The sequence below is a fragment of the Oncorhynchus mykiss genome, chromosome 25, assembly GCF_013265735.2.
Source record: "Oncorhynchus mykiss isolate Arlee chromosome 25, USDA_OmykA_1.1, whole genome shotgun sequence".
NCBI classification, from domain to species: Eukaryota; Metazoa; Chordata; class Actinopteri; order Salmoniformes; family Salmonidae; genus Oncorhynchus; species Oncorhynchus mykiss.
Genome location: NC_048589.1, coordinates 5614743 through 5637606, shown reverse-complemented (window position 1 = coordinate 5637606; position 22864 = coordinate 5614743). Strand labels below are relative to the sequence as shown.

Sequence of the window (22864 nt, the reverse complement as noted above, 5' to 3'; positions counted from 1 at the left end):
CCCTATGGGAGTGAAATTAGTGCGTGCCACGAGAGAATAGGCTGTGCGTATGGGCGCGAATTGGTCCCAGCCATTCCTTTGTTCCAGCACTCAAGAGAAGAGCAGACGATGGCCGATTGAATTGAAGTTTGTTTTGCATGTCTAAAACATCATAAAGCTTGCTTCTGCACTTAGTTTGACCTGTTTAGTCGACATATAATATGTAATTTTGAAGTTTTGATGCGCAACTTTTCCGGACCAGAGGACGTTTTGGGTGCATTTCAGCTGATGTTATTAGCAGTAGCTAATACAAAGACGCAAGACTTGAAACCAAACGATGTATTGGGTAAGTATGAAGCCTTCCAGAACATTCTGAACGAAGACCATCGAAGGTAAGGGAATATTTATGCTTAAATCTGTGTTTCTGTTGACTCCAACATTACGTGGAAATGTAGCTTGGAACTGAGCGCTGTCTCAGCATATGGAATAGTGTGCGATTTCTGTAACGTTAAAAATAAATCTAACACAGCGGTTGCATAAAGAAGCAGTGTATCTTTCTAACTATATGTAGAACATGTATATTTAGTCAAAGTTTATGATGTCTATTTACGTTATCTTGCCGCGCTACATAGATTTCCTGCGGGCATTTTTGAGTAATTTCTGAAGGTGAACTCACTGTAAATGGACATTTATGGATATAAATGGCATATTGTTGAAAAAAAAAAAATATGTACTGTGTAATATGTCATATTACTGTCATCTGATGAAGATTTTCAAAAGGTTAGTGAGCGATTTATTTTTTAATCCTGCGTTTGTTGATTGCATGTTTTGGCTATTGAAATGAGCTGTGTCTGGTGGTGGTTTTACATATATATGTGCTATGTTTTCGCCGTAAAACATTTTAGAAATCTGACTTGCTGGCTAGATGAACAAGGTGTTTATCTTTCATTTGAGCTATTGGACTTGTTAATGTGTGGAGGTTAAATATTTTTAAGAATATTTTTGCGTTCCATGCGCCACCGTTTCAGCTGAACGTGGGAGGGTTGATTCCCAATTGGGAACCAGTATCGTAGACAGGTTAACTGACTTGCCTGGTTAAATAAAGGTAAAAAAAATCTGAATTTTGGATGAAAAGCATGCCCAAATTAAACTGCCTGCTACTCGGGCCCAGAAGATATGATATGCATATAACTGGTAGATTTGGATAGAAAACACTCTAAAGTTTCATAAACTGTTAAAATAGTGTCTGTGAATATAACAGAACTGATTTGGCAGGAAAAAACCTGAGAAAAATCCATTCAGGAAATAGGTTCTTCTTGGTTTTCTATTCAATGCCATTACAGTATCCATTGACTCAGGACTCAAATTGCAGTTCCTATGCATTCCACTAGATGTCAACAGTCTTTAGAAATTGTTTCAGGCTTGTATTCTGAAAAATTAGGGAGTAAGAGCAGTCTGAATGAGTGGACCCTGCCGTGTCACAGAGCTTTTTCATGCGCGCGACCGAGAGAGTGCCTTTCTTGTTTACCTTTTATATTGACGACGTTATTGTCCGGTTGAAATATTATCAATTATTTAGGCTAAAAACAACCTGAGGCTGGAATATAAACATTGTTTGACATGTTTCTACGTTACAGATACAATTTTGATTTTTTTGTCTGCCTGTTTTGACTGCGTTTGAGCCTGTGGATTACTGAAGAAAACGCGCAAATAAAATTGAGGTTTTTGGATATAAAGACATTTTATCGAACAAAAGGAACATTTATTGAGTAAATTAATGTCTTCTGAGCGCAACCATATGAAGATCATCAAAGGTAAGGGATTAATTTTGTCTCTATTTCTGACTTGTGTAATTCTTCTACTTGACTGGTTACTGTTTGTAAAGATTTGTCTGCTGGGCTATGTTCTCAAATAATTGTAAGTTATGCTTTCGCCGTAAAGCATTTTTTTAAAATCTGACACCGTGGTTGGACTCACAAGAGGTCAATCTTTAAACCTATGTTAAATATGTTTTGTTTTCTGAATTTTTATAATGAGTATTTCTGTAATTGAATTTGGTGCTCTGCAATCTCACTGGATGTTGGCCAGGTGGGACGCTAGCATCCCACATACCCTAGAGAGGTTAATGGAAGCCTCTCAAATATAATCCAGTTAGAATCACAAATTCCCCAGGGTAGCTGTTTAGGTCCCTTGCTTTTTTCAATTTTTACTAATGACATGCCACAGACTTTGAATAAAGCCAGAGTGTCTATGTATGCTGATGACTCAACACTGTACACATCAGCTACTACATTGACTGAAATGACTACAACACTCAACAAAGAGCTGCAGTGAGTTTCAGAGTGGGTGACAAGGAATAAGTTAGCCCTAAATATTTCTAAAACTAAAAGCATTGTATTTGGAACAAAACACTCACTAAACCCTGAACCTTAACCTTTACTGTCTCCATAAAGCTTGTAATAAATAATGTGGAAATTGAGCAAGTTGAGATGACTAAACTGCTTGGAGTAACCCTAGATTGTAAACTGTCATGGCCAAACATATTGATGCAGTAGTAGCTAAGTGGGAAGAAGTCTGTCTATAATAAAGCTCTGCTCTGCCTTCTTAACAACACTATCAACAAGACAGGTCTTACAGACCCTAGTTTTGTCGCACCTTGACTACTGTTCAGTCATGTGGTAAGGTGACACAAAAAAAGGACTAAGGAAAATTGCAATTGGCTCAGAACAGGGCACCACGGCTGGCCCTTGGATGTACACACAGAGCTAATATTAATAATATGCACATCAATGTCTCCTCGCTGAAAGTGGAGGAGAGATTGACTTCATCAATACTTTTATTTATGAGAGGTATTGACATGTTGAATGCACCGAGCTGTCGGTCTAAACTACTGTCACACAGCTCGGACACCCATGCATACCCCACAAGACATGCCACAAGAAGTCTCTTCACAGTCCCCAAGTCCAGAACAGACTATGGGAGGCACACAGTACTAAATAGATGGAACTCTATTCCACATCAAGTAACTGATGCAAGCAGTAAAATTAGATTTAAAAAACAGATAAAATACACCTTATGGAACAGCGGGGACTGTGAAGCAACACAAACATTGGCACAGACACATGCATACACACACACAATAACATACTTACTATACATACACATGGATTTAGTACTGTAGATATGTGGAAGTGGTGGAGTAGGGGCCCGAGGGCACACAGTGTGTTTTGAAATCTGTGAATGTATTGTAATGTTTTTAAAATTGTAGAAACTGCCTTAATTTTTCTGGGCCCCAGGAAGAGTAGCTGCTGCTTTGGCAGCAGCTGATGGGAATCCATAATAAATACATATACAAACAGTGAAGAGGTGACTCCGGGATGCTGGCCTTCTAGGCAGAGTTGCAAAGAAAAAGCCATATCTCAGGCTGGCCAAAAAAAATAAAAGATTAAGATGGGCTAAAGACCACAGACACTGGACAGAGGAACTTTCCCTGGAAGGCCAGTATCCCGGAGTCGCCTCTTCATTTTTGACGTTGAGACTGGTGTTTGCGGGTACTATTTAATGAAGCTGTCAGTATTTCATGCTGCTCTGAGACAAGCATGGGGACTAGTCTTGATAACTCAATGAGATTTTTATTTTCACTTAATCTCTGTTTGGGTATTCGTTAGAATACAATTATACAGTAGAAATGTTATGCTCTTCGTTTAACATTTATTTAACTAGGCAAGTCAGTTAAGAACAAATTCTTATTTACAAGGACAGCCTACTCCTTCCTCCCCATCGGGGAATTGAACCCCGGTCTCCCGAGTGCCCTTACGACAGGGACTCTTTAGCTAAATAGCCAGGTACTGTAGCCAACTCCCGACCATCACGTTGTACTGCGCCAAATTTTCCATTCCATCCTAACGTTATGGTTTTATTTGGAATAGAAACACCATAATATTAATCAAATGAATTATGTAACATTTCTTAAAATGAGTCCCATATACTATGTTCTTACAAACATTGTTATCTAGTACAGCCACTATTGATGGCTATCAAATGCTTCTCAAATTTGCCCTCTGGTGGTCAAACTAGCAATAATGGTAGCAGTGGTTGGCACTTAAATAATGTGTCATAGAATTCTGCGGCACCATGCAAGCTGTGCTGCAATACGCTGCAACTTTTAAAGGACAATCCACTGTAGATTACATGTACAGAGTGTACAAAACATTAGGAACACCTGAGTTGCACACTCTTTTGCCTTTAGAACAGCCTCAATTCATCTGGGCACGGACTCTACAATGTATAAAAGTTATCCTCAGGGATGCTGGCCCATGTTGACTCCAATGCTTCCCACAGTTGTGTCAAGTTGGCTGGATGGCCTTTGGTGGACCATTCTTGATACAAATGGGAAACTGATGAATGTGAAAAACCCAGCAGCATTGCAGTTCTTGACACATTCAAACTAGTGCGCCTGGCACTTACTACCATATCCCGTTCAAAAGCACTACAATCTTTTGTCTTGCCCTTTGACCCTCTGAATGGCACACATACACAATCCATGTCTCAATTGTCTTAGGGCTTAAAAATCTTTCTTTAACATGTATTCTCCCTTTCATCTACACTGATTGAAGTGGATTTAACAGGTTACATCAATAAGGGATCACAGCTTTCACTTGGATTCACCTGGTCTGTCATGGAAAGAACAGGTGTTCTTAATGTTTTGTAAACTCGGTGTATTCCTTCTCTAAATTCACAATAAAAATTAATACACATTTTTAAAAAACAATCAAACAAAGTCAAACTTTGTATAATTTTATGGAAAAGTGTTGTGATAGTTGGCAGCATAAAATGACACAGCTTGCCCCAAGTCAAGGGAGGAAACACAAAATGTACACAAAATGTACTACAGCTCATGTTATATTCATGCAGTTAAAGGGGAGAGAGAGACCACTACTGTCCACTATTACTGTCTCCTCTTCCCCACAGAAACAACACCCCCCTCCCTACTGATGGATCAAGGTGCTGTTAGTGAGCGATAGCCCTGTGAATAATATCCCACTGTAGATCAGCAGTACGCTTCAGGGAGTGCCAACATCCCCTCAGAGAAGAGCCTGGTCCCAAACCCTCCGTTGCCCTCAGCCCATAGTATAATGGCACTTGAGGGTATGGCTGCCGTCTTACGGGATCCTAACCAATTGTGTTATTTTGTTTGTCTTTTCTCATTATTTGTAACTCATTTTGTACATAATGTTACTGCTACTGTCTCTTATTACCGAAAAGTGCTTCTGGACATCAGAACAGCGATTACTCACCTCAAAGTGGACGCAAAGGATATGCTGCTTTGTCAAGGCCTAAATCCCCATCATCAGCGAGAAGAAAAGATGTAGGAAAAGGGGTGCGTGGTGCCTTGTAAGAAATGGCTGACGAGTAGGTAAACCACCACTTCCCTCTATATTATTGGCCAACATGCAATCCTAGGAATACAAACTGGACGATCTACGATTTAAGACTATCCTACCAACGGGACATCCAAAACTGTAATATCTTATGTTTCACCGAGACGTGGCTGAACGACGACATGTATAATATAGAGCTGGCTGGCTTCTCTGTGTATAGGTTGGACAGAGCAGCTACGTCTGGTGCGCGATGTCTAATATGCGCGATGCCTCAGACCAACCCTCAAACAGGCAAAACGTCAATGCAGGACTAAGATTGAGCCATCCGATGGCTCTGACGCTCATCGGATGTGGCAGGGCTTGAAAACTTCAAAGGGAAACTCAGCAGCGAGCTGCCCAGTGACGCAGGCCTACCAGACGAAATGCCTTTTATGCTTGCTTCGAGGCAAGCAACACTGAAGCATGCATGATAGCACCAGCTGTTCTGGACGACTGTGTGATCACACTCTTCATAGCCATTGTGAGCAATACCTTTCAACAGGTCAACATTCACAAAGCCGTGGGGCCAGATGGATTACCAGGACGTGTACCCAAAGCATGCGCGGACCAACTGGCAAGTGTCTTCACTGACATTTTCAACCTCTCCCTGACCGAGTAATACCTGTATGTTTCAAGCAGACCACCACAGTCCCTGTGTCCAAGAAAGCGAAGCTAACCTACCTAAATGATTACCGCCCCATGGCACTCACATCAGTAGCCATGAAGTGCTTTGAAAGGCAGGTCATGGCTCACATCAACACCATCATGCCAGAAACCCTAGACCCACTCCAATTCGCATACCGCCCCAACAGATCCACAGATGATGTAATTGCAATCACACTCCACACTGCCCTTTCCCACCTGGACAAAAGGAACACTTGTGTGAGAATGCTGTTCATTGACTACAGCTCAGCGTTCAACACCATAGTGCCCACAAAGCTCATCACTAAGCTAAAGACCCTGGTACTAAAGGGTAGGCAACAACACATCTGCTACGCTGATCCTCAATATTGGGGCCCCTCAGGGGTGCGTGCTTAGTCACCCCCTGTTCTCCCTGTTCACCCACGACTGTGTGGCCAAACATGGCTCCAATACCATCTTTAAGTTTGCTGACGACACAACAGTGGTAGGCCTGATCACCGACAACGATGAGACAGCCTATAAGGATGAGGTCAGATACCTGGCATTGTGGTGCCAGGACAACAACCTCTCCCTCAATGTGAGCAAGACAAAGGAGCTGATCGTGTTCTATAGGAAAAGGAGGGCCCCCAAGCTCCATAATTCGAAATGGTGCAGGCCAGGCAGCAGGCTGTTACCCGGCCTGCCAGCTTAGTGGAGTCTGCCACTAGCACAGTCCGTTTAGTCAGCTCAGCTATCCCCATTGAGACCATGTCTGTGCCTCGATCTGGGTTGGGCAAAACTAAAAATGTCTGTGTTCGCCTTAGCAATCTCACTGGAATAAAGACCTCCTACATTCCTGTCATTATTGAAATAGATTGATATCTCACATCTCAAAATAGGGCTACTTGATGTTAGATCCCTCACTTCCAAGGCAGTAATGGTCAATTAACTAATTACTGATCATAATCTTGATGTGATTGGCCTGACTGAAACATGGCTTAAGCTTGATGAATTTACTGTGTTAAATGAGGCCTGGTTACTTTAGTGACCATATCTCCTGCACATCCTGCAAAGGCGGAGGTGTTGCTAACATTTACGATAGCAAATTTCAATTGACAATTTTTTTTTTGTGTGTTTTAATTTTTTGAGCTTCTTGTCATGAAATCTATGCAGCCTACTCAATCACTTTTTATAGCTACTATTTACAGGCATCCTGGGCCGGATACAGCGTTCTTCCCTGAGCCCCCTGAATTCCTATCAGACCTTGTAGTCATGGCAGATTATATTCTAATTTTTGGTGACTTTAATATTCACGTGGAAAAGTCCACAGATCCACTCCAAAAGACATTCGGAGCCATCGTCGACTCAATGGGTTTTGTCCAACATGTCTCCGGACCTACTCACTGCCACAGTCATATTCTGGACCTAGTTTTGGCCCGTGGAATAAATATTGTGGATCTTAATTTTTTCCCTCATAATCCTGGACTATCGGACCACCATTTTATTACATTTACAGTCGCAACAAATAATCTGCTCAGACCCCAACCAAGGATCATCAAAAGCCGTGCTAAAAATTCTCGGACAACCCAAAGATTCCTAGATGCCCTTCCAGACTCCCTTCACCTACCCAAGGATGTACAAAAATCGGTTAACCACCTAACTGAGGAACTAAATTTAACCTTACGTAATAACTTAGATGCAGCCGCTCCCCTAAAAACAATAAACATTTGTCATAAGAAACTAGCTCCCTGGTATACAGAAAATACCCGAGCCCTGAAGCAAGCTTCCAGAAAATTGGAACGGAAATGGCGCTACACCAAACTGGAAGTCTTCTGACAAGCTTGGAAAGACAGTACTGTGCGGTAGCGAAGAGCCCTCACTGCTACTCGATCATCCTATTTTTCCAACTTAATTGAGGAGAATAAAAACTATCCAAAATGTATTTTTTACACAAGCTAACTAAAACGCAGCATTCCCCAAGAGAGGATGGCTTTCACTTAAGCAGTGATAAATTCATGAACTTCTTTGATGAAAAGATCATGATCATTAGCAAAGCAAATTACGGACTCCTCTTTTAATCTTCGTATTTCTCCAAAGCTCAGTTGTCCTGAGTCTGCACAACACTGCCAGGACCTAAGATCAAGGGAGACACTCAAGTTTTTTTTAATACTATATCTCTTGACACATTGATGAAAATAGTCATGGCCTCTAAACCTTTAAGCTGCATGCTGGACCCTATTCCAACTAAGCTACTGAAAGAGCTGCTTCCTGTGCTTGGCCCTCCTATGTTGAAAATAATAAATATCTATCCCTATCCATTGGATGTGTACCAAACTTACTAAAAGTGGCAGTAATAAAGCCTCTCTTGAAAAAGCCAAACCATGACCCAGAAAATATTAAAAACTATCGGCCTACAGTGGTTGCTCAACTAAAACTTTTGAGATTATGCTGCGGGACTTAGAGGTTATTTGTGGTTTGGTACAGTATCCTGCGTCACTACGTCATTGCTCCAGACCAGTGAAAGGGGGAGTTCGAGCACTGATTATGCTTTTGGGTCCCAATGCGCTACTGTGTCTCTGACAGTGAATGGGCAATATAAACCAAATAGAAACTGATAATTGTGCACGACTTTAAATGAAATTCAGATTTCAATGAACTGAATGATGAGTATGAAGAAGGCGATTGAATTTAGAACAATAGTGTAAGAATTGCTATTCCTCTGTCCTGCACACACACCCAAAACAATTTTGGGGTTTTGTTTCTACTTTGTCAGAAGAAGCTGTAACTGGACTGTTAATAATACTTACTAAAACTGTTGTTCCACTAAGGTTTTTATTCTAAGAGAAACTAAAATGACCTGGATGCCATGTATTACAGTCTGTAAAAGGACAAATATTACCACAATCTCTTGTGCATGTCATGCATGCTTATTTACAAAGCAATTATTATTATTAGATATTCTCTCAGAGCAGATTTGCTCTAATGAAAAATTACCATTAAATGCTGTATGAATTCGGAGGGCAAATGTTATGCTTAAATCCGAACTCGATTTAACAAAAAATGACATGAAAAGTGCACATTTGTAAATCCCAACCTCTACAAGTAATTGGAAAGGTACAGTAGATACAAATTATTTGTGACATTGTGGTTACAATAAAGAAGAAGATGTAAACAAGATGCCTTAACCCATCTGCCCTAACCCATCTGGACAAGAGGAATATCTATGTTGCTGTTCATCGACTACAGCTCAGCATTTAACACCATGTTACCCTCCAAACTCGTCATCAAGCTCGAGACCCTGGGTCTCGACCACGCCCCGTGCAACTGGGTACTGGACTTCCTGACGGCCGCCCCCAGGTGGTGAGGGTAGGTAACAACATCTCCACCCGGCTGAGCATCAACACTGGGGCCCCACAAGGGTGTGTTCTGAGCCCTCTCCTGTACTCCCTGTTCACCCACGACTGTGTGGCCATGCACGCCTCCAACTCAATCATCAAGTTTGCGGACGACACTACAGTGGTAGGCTTGATAACCAACAACGACGAGATGGCTTACAGGGAGGAGGTGAGGGCCCTCGGAGTGTGGTGTCAGGAAAATAACCTCACACTCAACGTCAACAAAACTAAGGAGATGACTGTGGACTTCAGGAAACAGCAGAGGGAGAACCCCCCTATCCACATCGATGGGACAGTAGTGGAGAGGGTAGTAAGTTTTAAGTTCCTTGGCGTACACATCACAGACAGACTGAATTGGTCCACCCACACAGACAGCACTGTGAAGAAGGCACAGCAGCGCCTCTTCAACCTCAGGAGGCTGAAGAAATTTGGCATTTTCACCAAAAGCACTCACAAACTTCTACAGATGCACAATCGAGAGCATCCTGTCGGGCTGTATCACCGCCTGGTACGGCAACTGCTCCGCCCACAACCGTAAGGCTCTCCAGAGGGTAGTGAGGTCTGCACAACGCATCACGGGGGCAAACTACCTGCCCTACACCACCCGATGTCACAGGAAGGCCATAAAGATCATCAAGGACAACAACCACCCGAGCCACTGCCTGTTCACCCCGCTATCATCCAGAAGGCAAGGTCAGTACAGGTGCATAAAAGCAGGGACCGAGAGACTGAAAAACAGCTTCTATCTCAAGGCCATCAGACTGTTAAACAGCCACCACTAACATTGAGTGGCTGCTGCCAACACACTGACTCAACTCCAGGCATTTTAATAATGGGAATTGATGGAAATTGATGTAAAATATATCACTAGCTACTTTAAACAATGCTATTTAATATAATGTTTACATACCCTACATTACTCATCTCATATGTATATGTATATACTGTACCCTATATCATCTACTGCATCTTTATGTAATACATGCATCACTAGCCACTTTAAACTATGCCACTTTGTTTACATACCCTACATTACTCATCTCATATGTATATACTGTACTCGATACCATCTACTGCATCTTGCCTATGCCGTTCTGTACCATCACTCATTCATATATCTTTATGTACATATTCTTTATCCCTTTACACTTGTGTGTATAAGGTAGTAGTTTTGGAATTGTTAGCTTAGATTACTCGTTGGTTATTACTGCATTGTCTGAACTAGAAGCACAAGCATTTCGCTACACTCGCATTAACATCTGCTAACCATGTGTATGTGACAAATACATTTGATTTGATTTGATTAGATTTTTTTGATTTGAGATGCTGTGTTTTTATTTACAGTAGTGATGGACAGCTGGATGCTATTTCAACGAATTACTATGGGAATACATATCACTGAATGACATGTGATCAACTATTTCATCACCGTTTCGCTCTGCTCTGAGGCCAGCATGGGTGCTGGTCTTGACAAATAAATCAATTAGATACAAAACAAGAGAACAAGCATGATTAACCTCTCTAGTGGGTGTGCTACCGTCCCACCTGGCCAACATCCGGTGAAATTGCACAGCACCAAAAACAGAAATACTCATAATACAAAATTCATAAAACGTGAAAGTGTTATACATCAGTTTAAAGATTAACTTCTTGTTAATCCAACCGCGGTGTCAGATTTCAAAAAGGCTTTACGGTGAAAGCATACCATGCTATTATCTGAGGACAGCGCCCAGCACACAAAACATTACATGCAGTTACCAGCCAAGTAGATTAGTCACAAAAGTCAGAAATAGCAATAAAATGAATCACTTACATTTGATGATCTTCGTATGGTTGCACTCACAAGACTCCCAGTCCAGTGCGCTATCGACTGTTCCCCAAAAGCATAATCCAGTGGCAGATTCAATATCCTCGCTTATAAACCCAGGGTCGTTACCCAACCCAAGGTTGTTACAATAGGGATTATGTTCTGGTCCGCCGAGACACTCCCCCAATGGGAAGGAAAGAGTAGGCTGTCGTTGTAAATAAGAATGAGTTCTTAACTGATTCCATATGTGTTATTTCATAGTTGTGATGTCTTCACTATTATTCTATAATGTATAAAATAGTAACAATATACAAAAATCCTGGAATGAGTAGGTGTGTCTAAACTTTTGACTGGTACTTGCTTAATTCATTTGATGTGGTGTTTCCATTCCATGAAAAACGAAAAACCCTCTGGGTTTCTGTTAAGATGGAACAGAAAATATGACGCTGTACAACATGACACTCATAAATTCAGAGCGTTGTCAGACTGTCAGTTTGTAAATTCAGACTGTTTCGCTCTCGGAGCGCACACAGGACATTCGGGCCGAGGAGTAGGATTGATTTTGAGGGATCTGGCCGTAAAACAGCAGTCAAGCACCCAAGCTAACGTTGGCTAGCTTCCTAGCTACTTCCAGACACAAATGAGACCACTCTGACCATTTTACTCGCCCTAGCATAGCTGGTTAGCTAGTTTTCGTGTTAACCAGAGCGTTTCTGAATGTAACTGTGCCGCTGGAAACAATTTAATTACGCTTTTTTGCCGATGATTACTGACACCGGCCATATTCAATGGGTTTTGAGCGCTCGCAAATTCATCATTCTGCGCTCTGGTACACGAATTTACGAAAGCATCTGAATGTCCATTGAGAACGCACAATGACTATACCATTTAGCTGAGCTAAGAAAGACGGGAATAATCAAGTCAATAAACTTTAGGTAGTTAGATAGCCTATAGTTTGTATACTGGCAAGTTTGATATATAACTACTAACGTTACGTAGCTGGCTAACATACCAGTACATACTTCTGTAATGATGTGGGTCTTAAGGACAGCGTAGCTAACAAATTGTCAGCCAACATAACGTGTAAGGTAACTTATTTTTCTAAAGTCATTACTTTATTACATTGAGTAGCAAGTTACCCCTTGGTCGTTAGGGACAATCTGGTCTGTGATAGAAGGGGGGATTTTTACACCTAGCTTGGCAATTAGACTATTCTTTAGTAAAGGTTGAATAGTCTATTATTCAGCTATTAGCCCCCCTCCCCAACTTGCAAAATGGCAGCACCTTCAGTTGTGCGTCAAGAATTCTGCATACAGTAGCAAGTATGTATGAAGGTGTGGTTATTCACAGGAAAATTGTTCTATGCATTGGTGGTACATTTGTGTCTTTTTGTCGAGTGCAAAACCTTTTTATTTTCAATCAAAAAGAATTGTTCTGAAAGCGACTTTTTTTCCAACACAAAGGAAGTCATAACAGACAATGTGTGATGATGGCATCTCAGGCAAACAGCACTGGGTGTTCTTCCGTCCAACTTTTACATAGCTGATAGTTAGCTCCTATGATTCAGTGTCGGTTCATAACATTCTACTTACTATATTACATACCGTAGAATGTCAGTGTTTACTGGCGGCAGAGAAGTCAGACGCAGGAGAGCAAAACTGTTTTTCCAACGGCTCAATTTAATCATCAAAACCCACCGGATACAGAACAATGAAATAAATGGGGACATAACCCGACGCACACCAGAACATACACCAGAACATAACGTGCACAAGCACTGACAACAATTACGGACAAGGACATGGGGGGGAACAGAGGGTTAAATACACAACATATAATTGATGTATTTGGAACCAGGTGTGATGGAAGACCAGACAAAACCAATGGAAAATTCAAAGTGGATCGGCAATGGCTAGAAGGTCGGTGACGTCGACCGCCAAACGCTGCCCGAACAAGGAGAGGGACCGAATTCGGCGGAAGTCGTGACATAGAATGATAAATCACGGAATGATTATTCTCAAGATTCTCAAAACCAAAAGCATTTCGCTACGAATGCCTGTTCTTGCCATTTTCAGTTGAATTAATCTAACTTTCTGTTATGGCAACTCATAAACAGGCCATGTCATATTTGTTTCATAGACTATATATAATCATATTTCAATGCAGTGTAACGGTTAGTATTTTATAAAAGCTTCAGGTGGTATTTATGTCTAATAATGACATTATCGTCTTGTTTTTCCTCATGTGTCTGTTTTTCAGCATAAAGTACTCTGTAACCACTTAGTGTGGACACCATGTGAGACCACACACACACACAATAACAGTCTCTATCCTTCACTTCATCCCTTCCCGCATCTGAACTGTCTGACACAGATGGCACAGCATGATCATAGGTGAGAGGTCACTTGGTCAGGTCAACAGGAAGTATTATTAAAGAGATGTTTTACATTGAAATACAGATAGAGATGCAGTAGTCCCAGAGTTAATGGTCCAAGGTCAGTTTTGCTTTTCACCCCCTGATGATTATGATGATTGACCATGTTAGAAATAAACAAAACAAGGCTTAATCATGTTCTCTCTCTATCCATCTGTCTCTCATCTGCAGGTATGTTTTGATGTGAGAGAGGAAGCCAGTCCCGTCATCGCCACCTCATCCGCTCTTAAGATAACCTTAGAGCCAACTGGGGGCCCAAGGCTGGTTACGAGAAACCAGTAAAGACACTGTAATTGTGATGAACTCAGAGAATATTAGTGAAGCACTGAAATTCATTAATCATATGCTGTCTGCCTCTGTTCTTACCTCTTTCCCTTTCTGTCTTCTACATCTCTCTCCCCACCTCGTCTTTCTTCCTCATTTTATAATGCACACCATATGTGCATTGAAGTACAGATTGAATTTGTATTTATAATATAATATTACAATTATCATAATGCATGTGTTATGTATTTATAACACCTGGATAATGAACTTCTTTCAATAAAGCGTTTCACATTCTCCACTGGTTGAAATGAAGTATCTCATTGAAATACTATCCCGTGTCTTCAGATGAATGCAGATGAAGGGAGTTAGATATGCATAGTTTTTTTTTCTTCGGTATATATGAATTACAAATCAGCCTTTACTTATATCATGTTTCTAGTCTATAGCATAGTTTCTGTGAGACATTATTTTTTAGTCATATCCAATACCAGGTTTATCAAACAAATTTTAATGATGCTGTGTCTGCATGTGTGTTTTACAATTACACACTTCAACAGTGTTTACCACTCCTGCTCCTGAGACATCAATGATTAGGCATTGTGATTCATACCTGAACCACACCTTTATTTACCAAGGAAGAGTACATGATCAGTTAATATATTCAGTGTACAGGCTACAATGTGAGGATCTCATGCGTGGTAATAGCTACAGTACATGTATATAGGACTTGCATCCATGGCACAATAAAGTTATTATATTCTACTCTATCCATAGGCTTAATTAATGCCACTCAGACTTGAAGATGATACAACAACTATGATAGCTGAGATTCATAGATAGGTTCGGAACTAATATTCATACCAAACATTTTAGAGTCCATACACAGATTGGCTACATACTGTAGCTTGCTAGCAGGCTCGATAGGCTCCCATGCCTCTGACTGTTCAGCCGGCTTGTCCAGCGCCTGTTCCTCCGGCCAGTTAGGCTCGCCCAGTTTTGTGACACCTGGGCAGGTTATGAACAAAGCGGTTCGATTATCAAGATTCTAAGCTAAAGAATTGTGTATAACACTTGTATTTTTATGAATGTTTAATATTACTACTTTTGTATTTCGCGCTCTGCAATTTCAATGGATGTTGTCGAGGTGGGGCGCTAGCTTCCCAATGATCCAAAAGAAGTTAAGCACAATAGACACTTCCCAGGATGTGACATAACCTTTGTGAATTCTCTAAGGGGTATGGATAAACTGTATCACTGTCGGAGGCCTTGGCTGGAAAAGAAAGCGGCTAAAGGACCTTAATGATGAACCCTCTCTCCATCCCCAAAATCCTACAAGGAGGATAGGACCATGGAAAAGTGTAGGAAGAAACAACGTGTTTAATCACACCACTTCTCCAAGAAAAACGAAACAACTGTAAAACAGAGTGTGCATAAGGGAGCTGGCACTTTCTTCCAAGAGTTGTGGGCCTGTCTCCTCTCTCTCACCAGCTATACCTGATGGCAAAGCATCCGGGTGAGGATAGAGAATTACTCTGCATGGCGATAGCTGCCAGGACTGGTCGTAAGCAGGGTGTAACTATAGACCGGAAAGTCACTGGTCATTGAGGGGTTCAAAGATAAGGGAAGATGGGCAACACAGGAGGAAAAGCGTATGGCATCACCCTATTTTCATGGGTGTGACAGCTCTTCCACCCCAAATGGAGTGGTCATCGTTTTGCGGTTGGGGTCTCTAAGCACCCTCACAAGGTCGTCGCTTCCACCAGTCTGCAGCAAGTCAGTAGTGATTGATGCTGAAAGAGGGCTTTCTCGTTAGAGCAGCCAGTGGAAGGACATAAGATATCAGGCAATTGAGCCGGAGAAAGAAGGAAACAACTAAAGGTCAACCGATTATGATTTTTCAATGCCGATACCGATTATTGGAGGACCAAAAAAGCCGATACCGATTTAATCGGACAATTTTTTATTTATTTATTTATAATAATGACAATTACAACAATACTGAATGAACACTTATTTTAACTTAATATAATACATCAATAAAATCAATTTAGCCTCAAATAAATCATGAAACATGTTCAATTTGGTTTAAATAATGCAAAAACAAAGTGTTGGAGAAAAAAGTAAAAGTGCAATATGTGCTATGTAAGAAAGCTAACGTTTGAGTTCCTTGCACAGAACATGAGAACATATGAAAGCTGGTGGTTCCTTTTAACATGAGTCTTCAATATTCGCAGGTAAGAAGTTTTAGGTTGTAGTTATTATAGGAATTATAGGACTATTTCCCTCTATACCATTTGTATTACATTAACTTTTGACTATTGGATGTTCTTATAGGCACTTTAGTATTGCCAGTGTAACAGTATAGCTTCCGTCCCTCTTCTCGCTTCTCCCTGGGCTTGAACCAGGAACACAACGACAACAGCCACTCTCGAAGCAGCGTTACCCATGCAGAGCAGGGGAAACAACCATGGGCTCAGAGCGAGTGACGTTTGAAACTCTATTAGCACGCGCTAACTAGCCAGCCATTTCACTTCGGTTACACCTGCCTCATCTAGGGAGTTGATAGGCTTGAAGTCATAAACAGCGCAATGCTTGACGCACAACGAAGTGCTGCTGGAAAAACTGCTTTTTGAATGAATGTTTACACGCCTGCGTCTGCCTACCACCGCTCAGTCAGATACTTAGATACTTGTATGCTCAGTCAGATTATATGCAACGCAGGACACGCTAGATAATATCTAGTAAAATCATCAACTATGTAGTGTGTAGTTAACTAGTGATTATGATTGATTGATTGTTTTTTATAAGATAAGTTGAATGCTAGCTAGCAACTTACCTTGGCTTACTGCATTCGCGTAACAGGCAGTCTCCTTGTGGAGTGCAACGAGAGAGAGGCAGGTCGTTATTGTGTTGGACTAGTTAACTGTAAGGTTGCAAGATTGGATCCCCCGAGTTGACAAGGTGAAAATCTGTCGTTCTGCCCCTGAACGAGGCAGTTAACCCACCGTTCCTAGGCCGTCATTGAAAGTAGGAATGTGTTCTTAACGGACTTGCCTAGTTAAATAAAGATTTAATAAAGGTGTACATCGGCAAAATCAGTGTCCAAAAAAAACGATTTCTGATTGTTATGAAAACTTGAAATCGGCCATTCCGATTAATCGGTCGACCTCTAGAAACAACTGCAGTGCAGTATTCCTAATCCTGGGCAGTAGGACAGCTATGCAACTCATCGTGGCACTGCTCCATGGATGATGCTTGTCAAGAGCGAAGATACGCAAAAGTATGTGAACACCTGCTCGTCAATTATGTCATTCTAAAATCATGGGCATTAATATGGAGATGGTCCCCCCTTTGCTGCTATAACAGCCTCCACTCTTCTGGGAAGGTTTTCCACTGTTGGAACATTGCTGTGGGGACATGTTTCCATTCAGCCACAAGTGCATTAGTGAGGTTGGACACTGATGTTGGGCGATTAGGCCTGGCTCACAGTTAGTGTTCCAATGCATCCCAAAGATGTTCGATGAGGTTGAGGTCAGGGCTCTGTGCAGGCCAGTCAAGTTCTTCCACACCGATCTCGACAAACCATTTATGTATGGACCTAGCTTTGTGCACGGGGGCATTGTTATGCTGAAACAGCAAAGGGCCTTCCCCGTTCCGTGGTCCCGTTCTGTGGTCCCGTTCTGTGAGTTTGTGTGGCCTTCCACTTCACGGCTGAGCCATTATTGCTTCTAGATGTTTCCACTTCTCAATAACGGCACTTACAGCTGACCAGGGGAGGTCTAGCAGGGCAGAAATTTTACGAACTGACTTGTTGGAAAGGTGGCATCCTATGACGGTCCCATGCTGAAAGTTTCTAAGCTCTTTAGTACGGGCCAGTCTACTGCCAATGTTTGTCTATGGAGATTGCATGGCTGTGTGCTTGATTTTAAACACCTGTCAGCAACAGGTGTGGCTGAAATAGCCAAATCCTCTAATATGAAGGGGTGTGTATATGGTGTATATTGTCATTCTCTTGCTCTTGTAAGATGGGGAGCCAGAGTAGGTGGCCCTGTTGTGTGAACCAGTCGCAGTGAAGACGGGACAAGGAAAAAATGTATCATTGTGGACTCGGGATTACTAGGGCTGGGGCTCTGATGCCTGACGCCTGGGGAGTGCATTGTTCCCCCCTTCTTTCCTAAGACTCATAAAGTACAGTTTGTAAAACTATATTACTATACTGAATGATCTCTAGCTCAATGGAGAGTGTTCTCCAAGCCAAGCCGCCTTGGACATGTAGAGGATAAACATCCCTCAGAACCTAAAAGGGCTGCGGGGGTTTCATAGTGAGCCCTGGTAACTGTTCTCCCGTAGAACTGGGAAGCGAACATGTTTTTTTTCTAAGTCTACACTCTTGGAAAAAGGTTCCGCTTTCTGGTTCAAGTTTGAAATGATTTGGGTTCCATCTAGAACCCTCAGTGTAAAGGGTAATGCATGGAACTCAAAAGGATTCTACCTGGAACCACAAAAGGTTATTCTATGGGAATAGCCAAAGAATCCTTTAAGGTTCTCGATAGCACCTTTTTTTCTAAGAGTGGAAGGTCCCTCTGGCAGGAAAACAGGAGGAAAACAGGCGTCTCAGAGCTGAGTAATATTTACATGTTATTTCTTCCATTAGTACCCCAGGTCATCTTAGGTTTCATTACATACAGTCGAGAAGAACTACTGAATATAAGATCAGCGTCAACTCACCATCAGTACGACCAAGAATATGTTTTTCGCGACGCGGATCCTGTGTTCTGCCTTTCACCCAGGACAACGGAATGGATCCCATGCAGCTACCCAAAAAAACGACTCAGAAAAAGAGGGAAATGAGGCAGTCTTCTGGTCAGACTCCGGAGACGGGCACATCGTGCACCACTCCCTAGCATCCTTCTCGCCAATGTCCAGTCCCTTGACAACAAGGTTGATGAAATCCGAGCAAGGGTAGCATTCCAGAGGGACATCAGAGACTGTAACGTTCTTTGCTTCACGGAAACATGGCTCACTGGAGAGACGTTATCGGGGGCGGTGCAGCCAGCGGGTTTCTCCACGCATCGCGCCGATAGAAACAAACATCTTTCTGGTAAGAAGAGGGGCGGGGGTGTATGCCTTATGGCTAACGAGACATGGTGTGATGAAAGAAACATACAGGAACTCAAATCCTTCTGTTCACCTGATTTAGAATTCCTCACAATCAAATGTAGACCGCATTATCTACCAAGAGAATTCTCTTCGATTATAATCACAGCCGTATATATCCCCCCCCCCCCCCCCCCCCAAGCAGACACATCGATGGCTCTGAACAAACTTTATTTGACTCTTTGCAAACTGGAATCCATTTATCCGGAGGCTGCATTCATTGTTGCTGGGGATTTTAACAAGGCTAATCTAAAAACAAGAGTCCCTAAATTTTATCAGCATATCGATTGCGCAACCAGGGGTGGAAAAACCTTGGATCATTGTTACTCTAACTTCCGCGACGCATATAAGGCCCTGCCCCGCCCTCCTTTCGGAAAAGCTGACCACGACTCCATTTTGTTGATCCCTGCCTACAGACAGAAACTAAAACAAGAGGCTCCCACGCTGAGGTCTGTCCAACGCTGGTCCAACCAAGCTGACTCCACACTCCAAGACTGCTTCCATCACGTGGACTGGGACATGTTTCGTATTGCGTCAGATAACAATATTGACGAATACGCTGATTCGGTGTGCGAGTTCATTAGAACGTGCGTTGAAGATGTCGTTCCCATAGCAACGATTAAAACATTCCCTAACCAGAAACCTAACCAGCATTCGCGTGAAACTGAAAGCGCGAACCACTGCTTTTAATCAGGGCAAGGTGACTGGTAACATGACCGAATACAAACAGAGCAGCTATTCCCTCCGCAAGGCTATCAAACAAGCTAAGCGTCAGTACAGAGACAAAGTAGAATCTCAATTCAACGGCTCAGACACAAGAGGCATGTGGCAGGGTCGACAGTCAATCACGGACTACAAGAAGAAATCCAGCCCAATCACGGACCAGGATGTCCTGCTCCCAGGCAGACTAAATAACTTTTTTGACCGCTTTGAGGACAATACAGTGCCACTGACACGGCCTGCAACGAAAACATGCGGACTCTCCTTCACTGCAGCCGAGGTGAGTAAGACATTTAAGCGTGTTAACCCTCGCAAGGCTGCAGGCCCAGACGGCATCCCCAGCCGCGCCCTCAGAGCACGCGCAGACCAGCTGGCCGGTGTGTTTACGGACATATTCAATCAATCCCTATACCAGTCTGCTGTTCCCACATGCTTCAAGAGGGCCACCATTGTTCCTGTTCCCAAGAAAGCTAAGGTAACTGAGCTAAACGACTACCGCCCCGTAGCACTCACTTCCGTCATCATGAAGTGCTTTGAGAGACTAGTCAAGGACCATATCACCTCCACCCTACCCGACACCCTAGACCCACTCCAATTTGCTTACCGCCCAAATAGGTCCACAGACGATGCAATCTCAACCACACTGCACACTGCCCTAACCCATCTGGACAAGAGGAATACCTATGTGAGAATGCTGTTCATCGACTACAGCTCGGCATTCAACACCATAGTACCCTCCAAGCTCGTCATCAAGCTCGAGACCCTGGGTCTCGACCCCGCCCTGTGCAACTGGGTTCTGGACTTCCTGACGGGCCGCCCCCAGGTGGTGAGGGTAGGCAACAACATCTCCACCCCGCTGATCCTCAACACTGGGGCCCCACAAGGGTGCGTTCTGAGCCCTCTCCTGTACTCCCTGTTCACCCACGACTGCGTGGCCACGCACGCCTCCAACTCAATCATCAAGTTTGCGGACGACACAACAGTGGTAGGCTTGATTACCAACAACGACGAGACGGCATACAGGGAGGAGGTGAGGGCCCTCGGAGTGTGGTGTCAGGAAAATAACCTCACACTCAACGTCAACAAAACTAAGGAGATGATTATGGACTTCAGGAAACAGCAGAGGGAACACCCCCCTATCCACATAGATGGAACAGTAGTGGAGAGGGTAGCAAGTTTTAAGTTCCTCGGCATACACATCACAGACAAACTGAATTGGTCCACTCACACAGACAGCATCGTGAAGAAGGCACAGCAGCGCCTCTTTAACCTCAGGAGGCTGAAGAAATTCGGTTTGTCACCAAAAGCACTCACAAACTTCTACAGATGCACAATCGAGAGCATCCTGGCGGGCTGTATCACCGCCTGGTACGGCAACTGCTCCGCCCACAACCGTAAGGCTCTCCAGAGGGTATTGAGGTCTTCACAACGCATCACCGGGGGCAAACTACCTGCCCTCCAGGACACCTACACCACCCGATGTTACAGGAAGGCCATAAAGATCATCAAGGACATCAACCACCCGAGCCACTGCCTGTTCACCCCGCTATCATCCAGAAGGCGAGGTCAGTACAGGTGCATCAAAGCTGGGACCGAGAGACTGAAAAACAGCTTCTATCTCAAGGCCATCAGACTGTTAAACAGCCACCACTAACATTGAGTGGCTGCTGCCAACACACTGACACTGACACTGACTCAACTCCAGCCACTTTAATAATGGGAATTGATGGAAATTATGTAAATATATCACTAGCCACTTTAAACAATGCTACCTTATATAATGTTACTTACCCTACATTATTCATCTCATATGCATACGTATATACTGTACTCTATATCATCGACTGCATCTTTATGTAACACATGTATCACTAGCCACTTTAACTATGCCACTCACCTCATGTATATACTGTACTCGATACCATCTACTGTATCCTGCCTATGCTGCTCTGTACCATCACTCATTCATATATCCTTATGTACATATTCCTTATCCCCTTACACTGTGTATAAGACAGTAGTTTTGGAATTGTTAGTTAGATTACTTGTTGGTTATTACTGCATTGTCGGAACCAGAAGCACAAGCATTTCGCTACACTCGCATTAACATCTGCTAACCATGTGTATGTGACAAATAAAATTTGATTTGATTTGATTTGACTTGACAGTGATTGCTTGCGCATTAACAGTGAGGAAAAAAGGCCATAGGCAAGGGGAAAGGGCTACAGTGGATGGCGAAATACATATTGCCGTTCTGCTTCGTGTGTTGGTGAGACTCTACACTTGTTGTTTACAAAGCATGTGACAAAAAACATTTTATTTGATTTTGACATGCTGACATCTGCACTGAGGATAGAGCCTGAGGGAGGGAGGCAGTTGTGGGGAGGGATGGTCACATGTGAACACGGAAGGGAGCTCTGAATGCTATCCTCTTCAGACTCCAGGGCTGCGTCCTAGGTTGGCCGCTACCTACTTACCTCACTTAGGAGGGTTACAAGGATGGAACCCTGCTGCGGAACCCTGATGCTGCTTCCTTACAGGGGCCTAGCCTGAGCCTTGGCATACTGTTGCATTGCCGGGGACCTTAATTACCCAAGGCCAGATTGTTGCCCTCTCCCAGTTGTGAGGTTGGGGCGAGATGCAGGAACCAACGGGCTGCCACAGGGCCCGGGTCTGCGGGGCAGGCAGAAGTTGAAGGCTTCACCTTCTTTCTTGCGCATGTCACACTTCAGCTGCATGTAGGCGACTTTTGTCGAGTCGATGTTGGCGATTGAAAATAGAAACCAGAAGAAATATCATTGATTTCATAGCGAACTGAAGCTTGTATCCCCTCGTAATATTAGACAGCACTTAGGGCATAACAGCATAGCCTTGTGGTTAGAGCGTTGGACTAGTAACCGAAAGGCTGCAAGATCGAATCCCCGAGCTAACAAAGTAAAATCTGTCGTTCTTCCCCTGAATAAGGTAGTTAACTCACTGTTCCTAGGCAGTCATTGAAAATAAGATTTTGTTCTTAAATGACTTGCCTAGTTAAATAAAGGTCAAATATAACATTTAAAAAGCA

General features: G+C 42.9%; 1 protein-coding gene across 1 annotated transcript in view; it reads right to left on the bottom strand.

Annotated features, from left to right (window-relative positions):
• LOC110505255 (brain-enriched guanylate kinase-associated protein-like) overlaps positions 1-22538 on the bottom strand; it is a 77272-nt gene extending 54734 nt beyond the window's left edge. The window contains exon 1 of the mRNA XM_036962250.1: positions 22505-22538. Coding sequence (XP_036818145.1) covers positions 22505-22538 — 34 coding nt within the window. The remainder of the gene's footprint in view (positions 1-22504) is intronic.
• Positions 22539-22864: the final 326 nt, after the last annotated feature.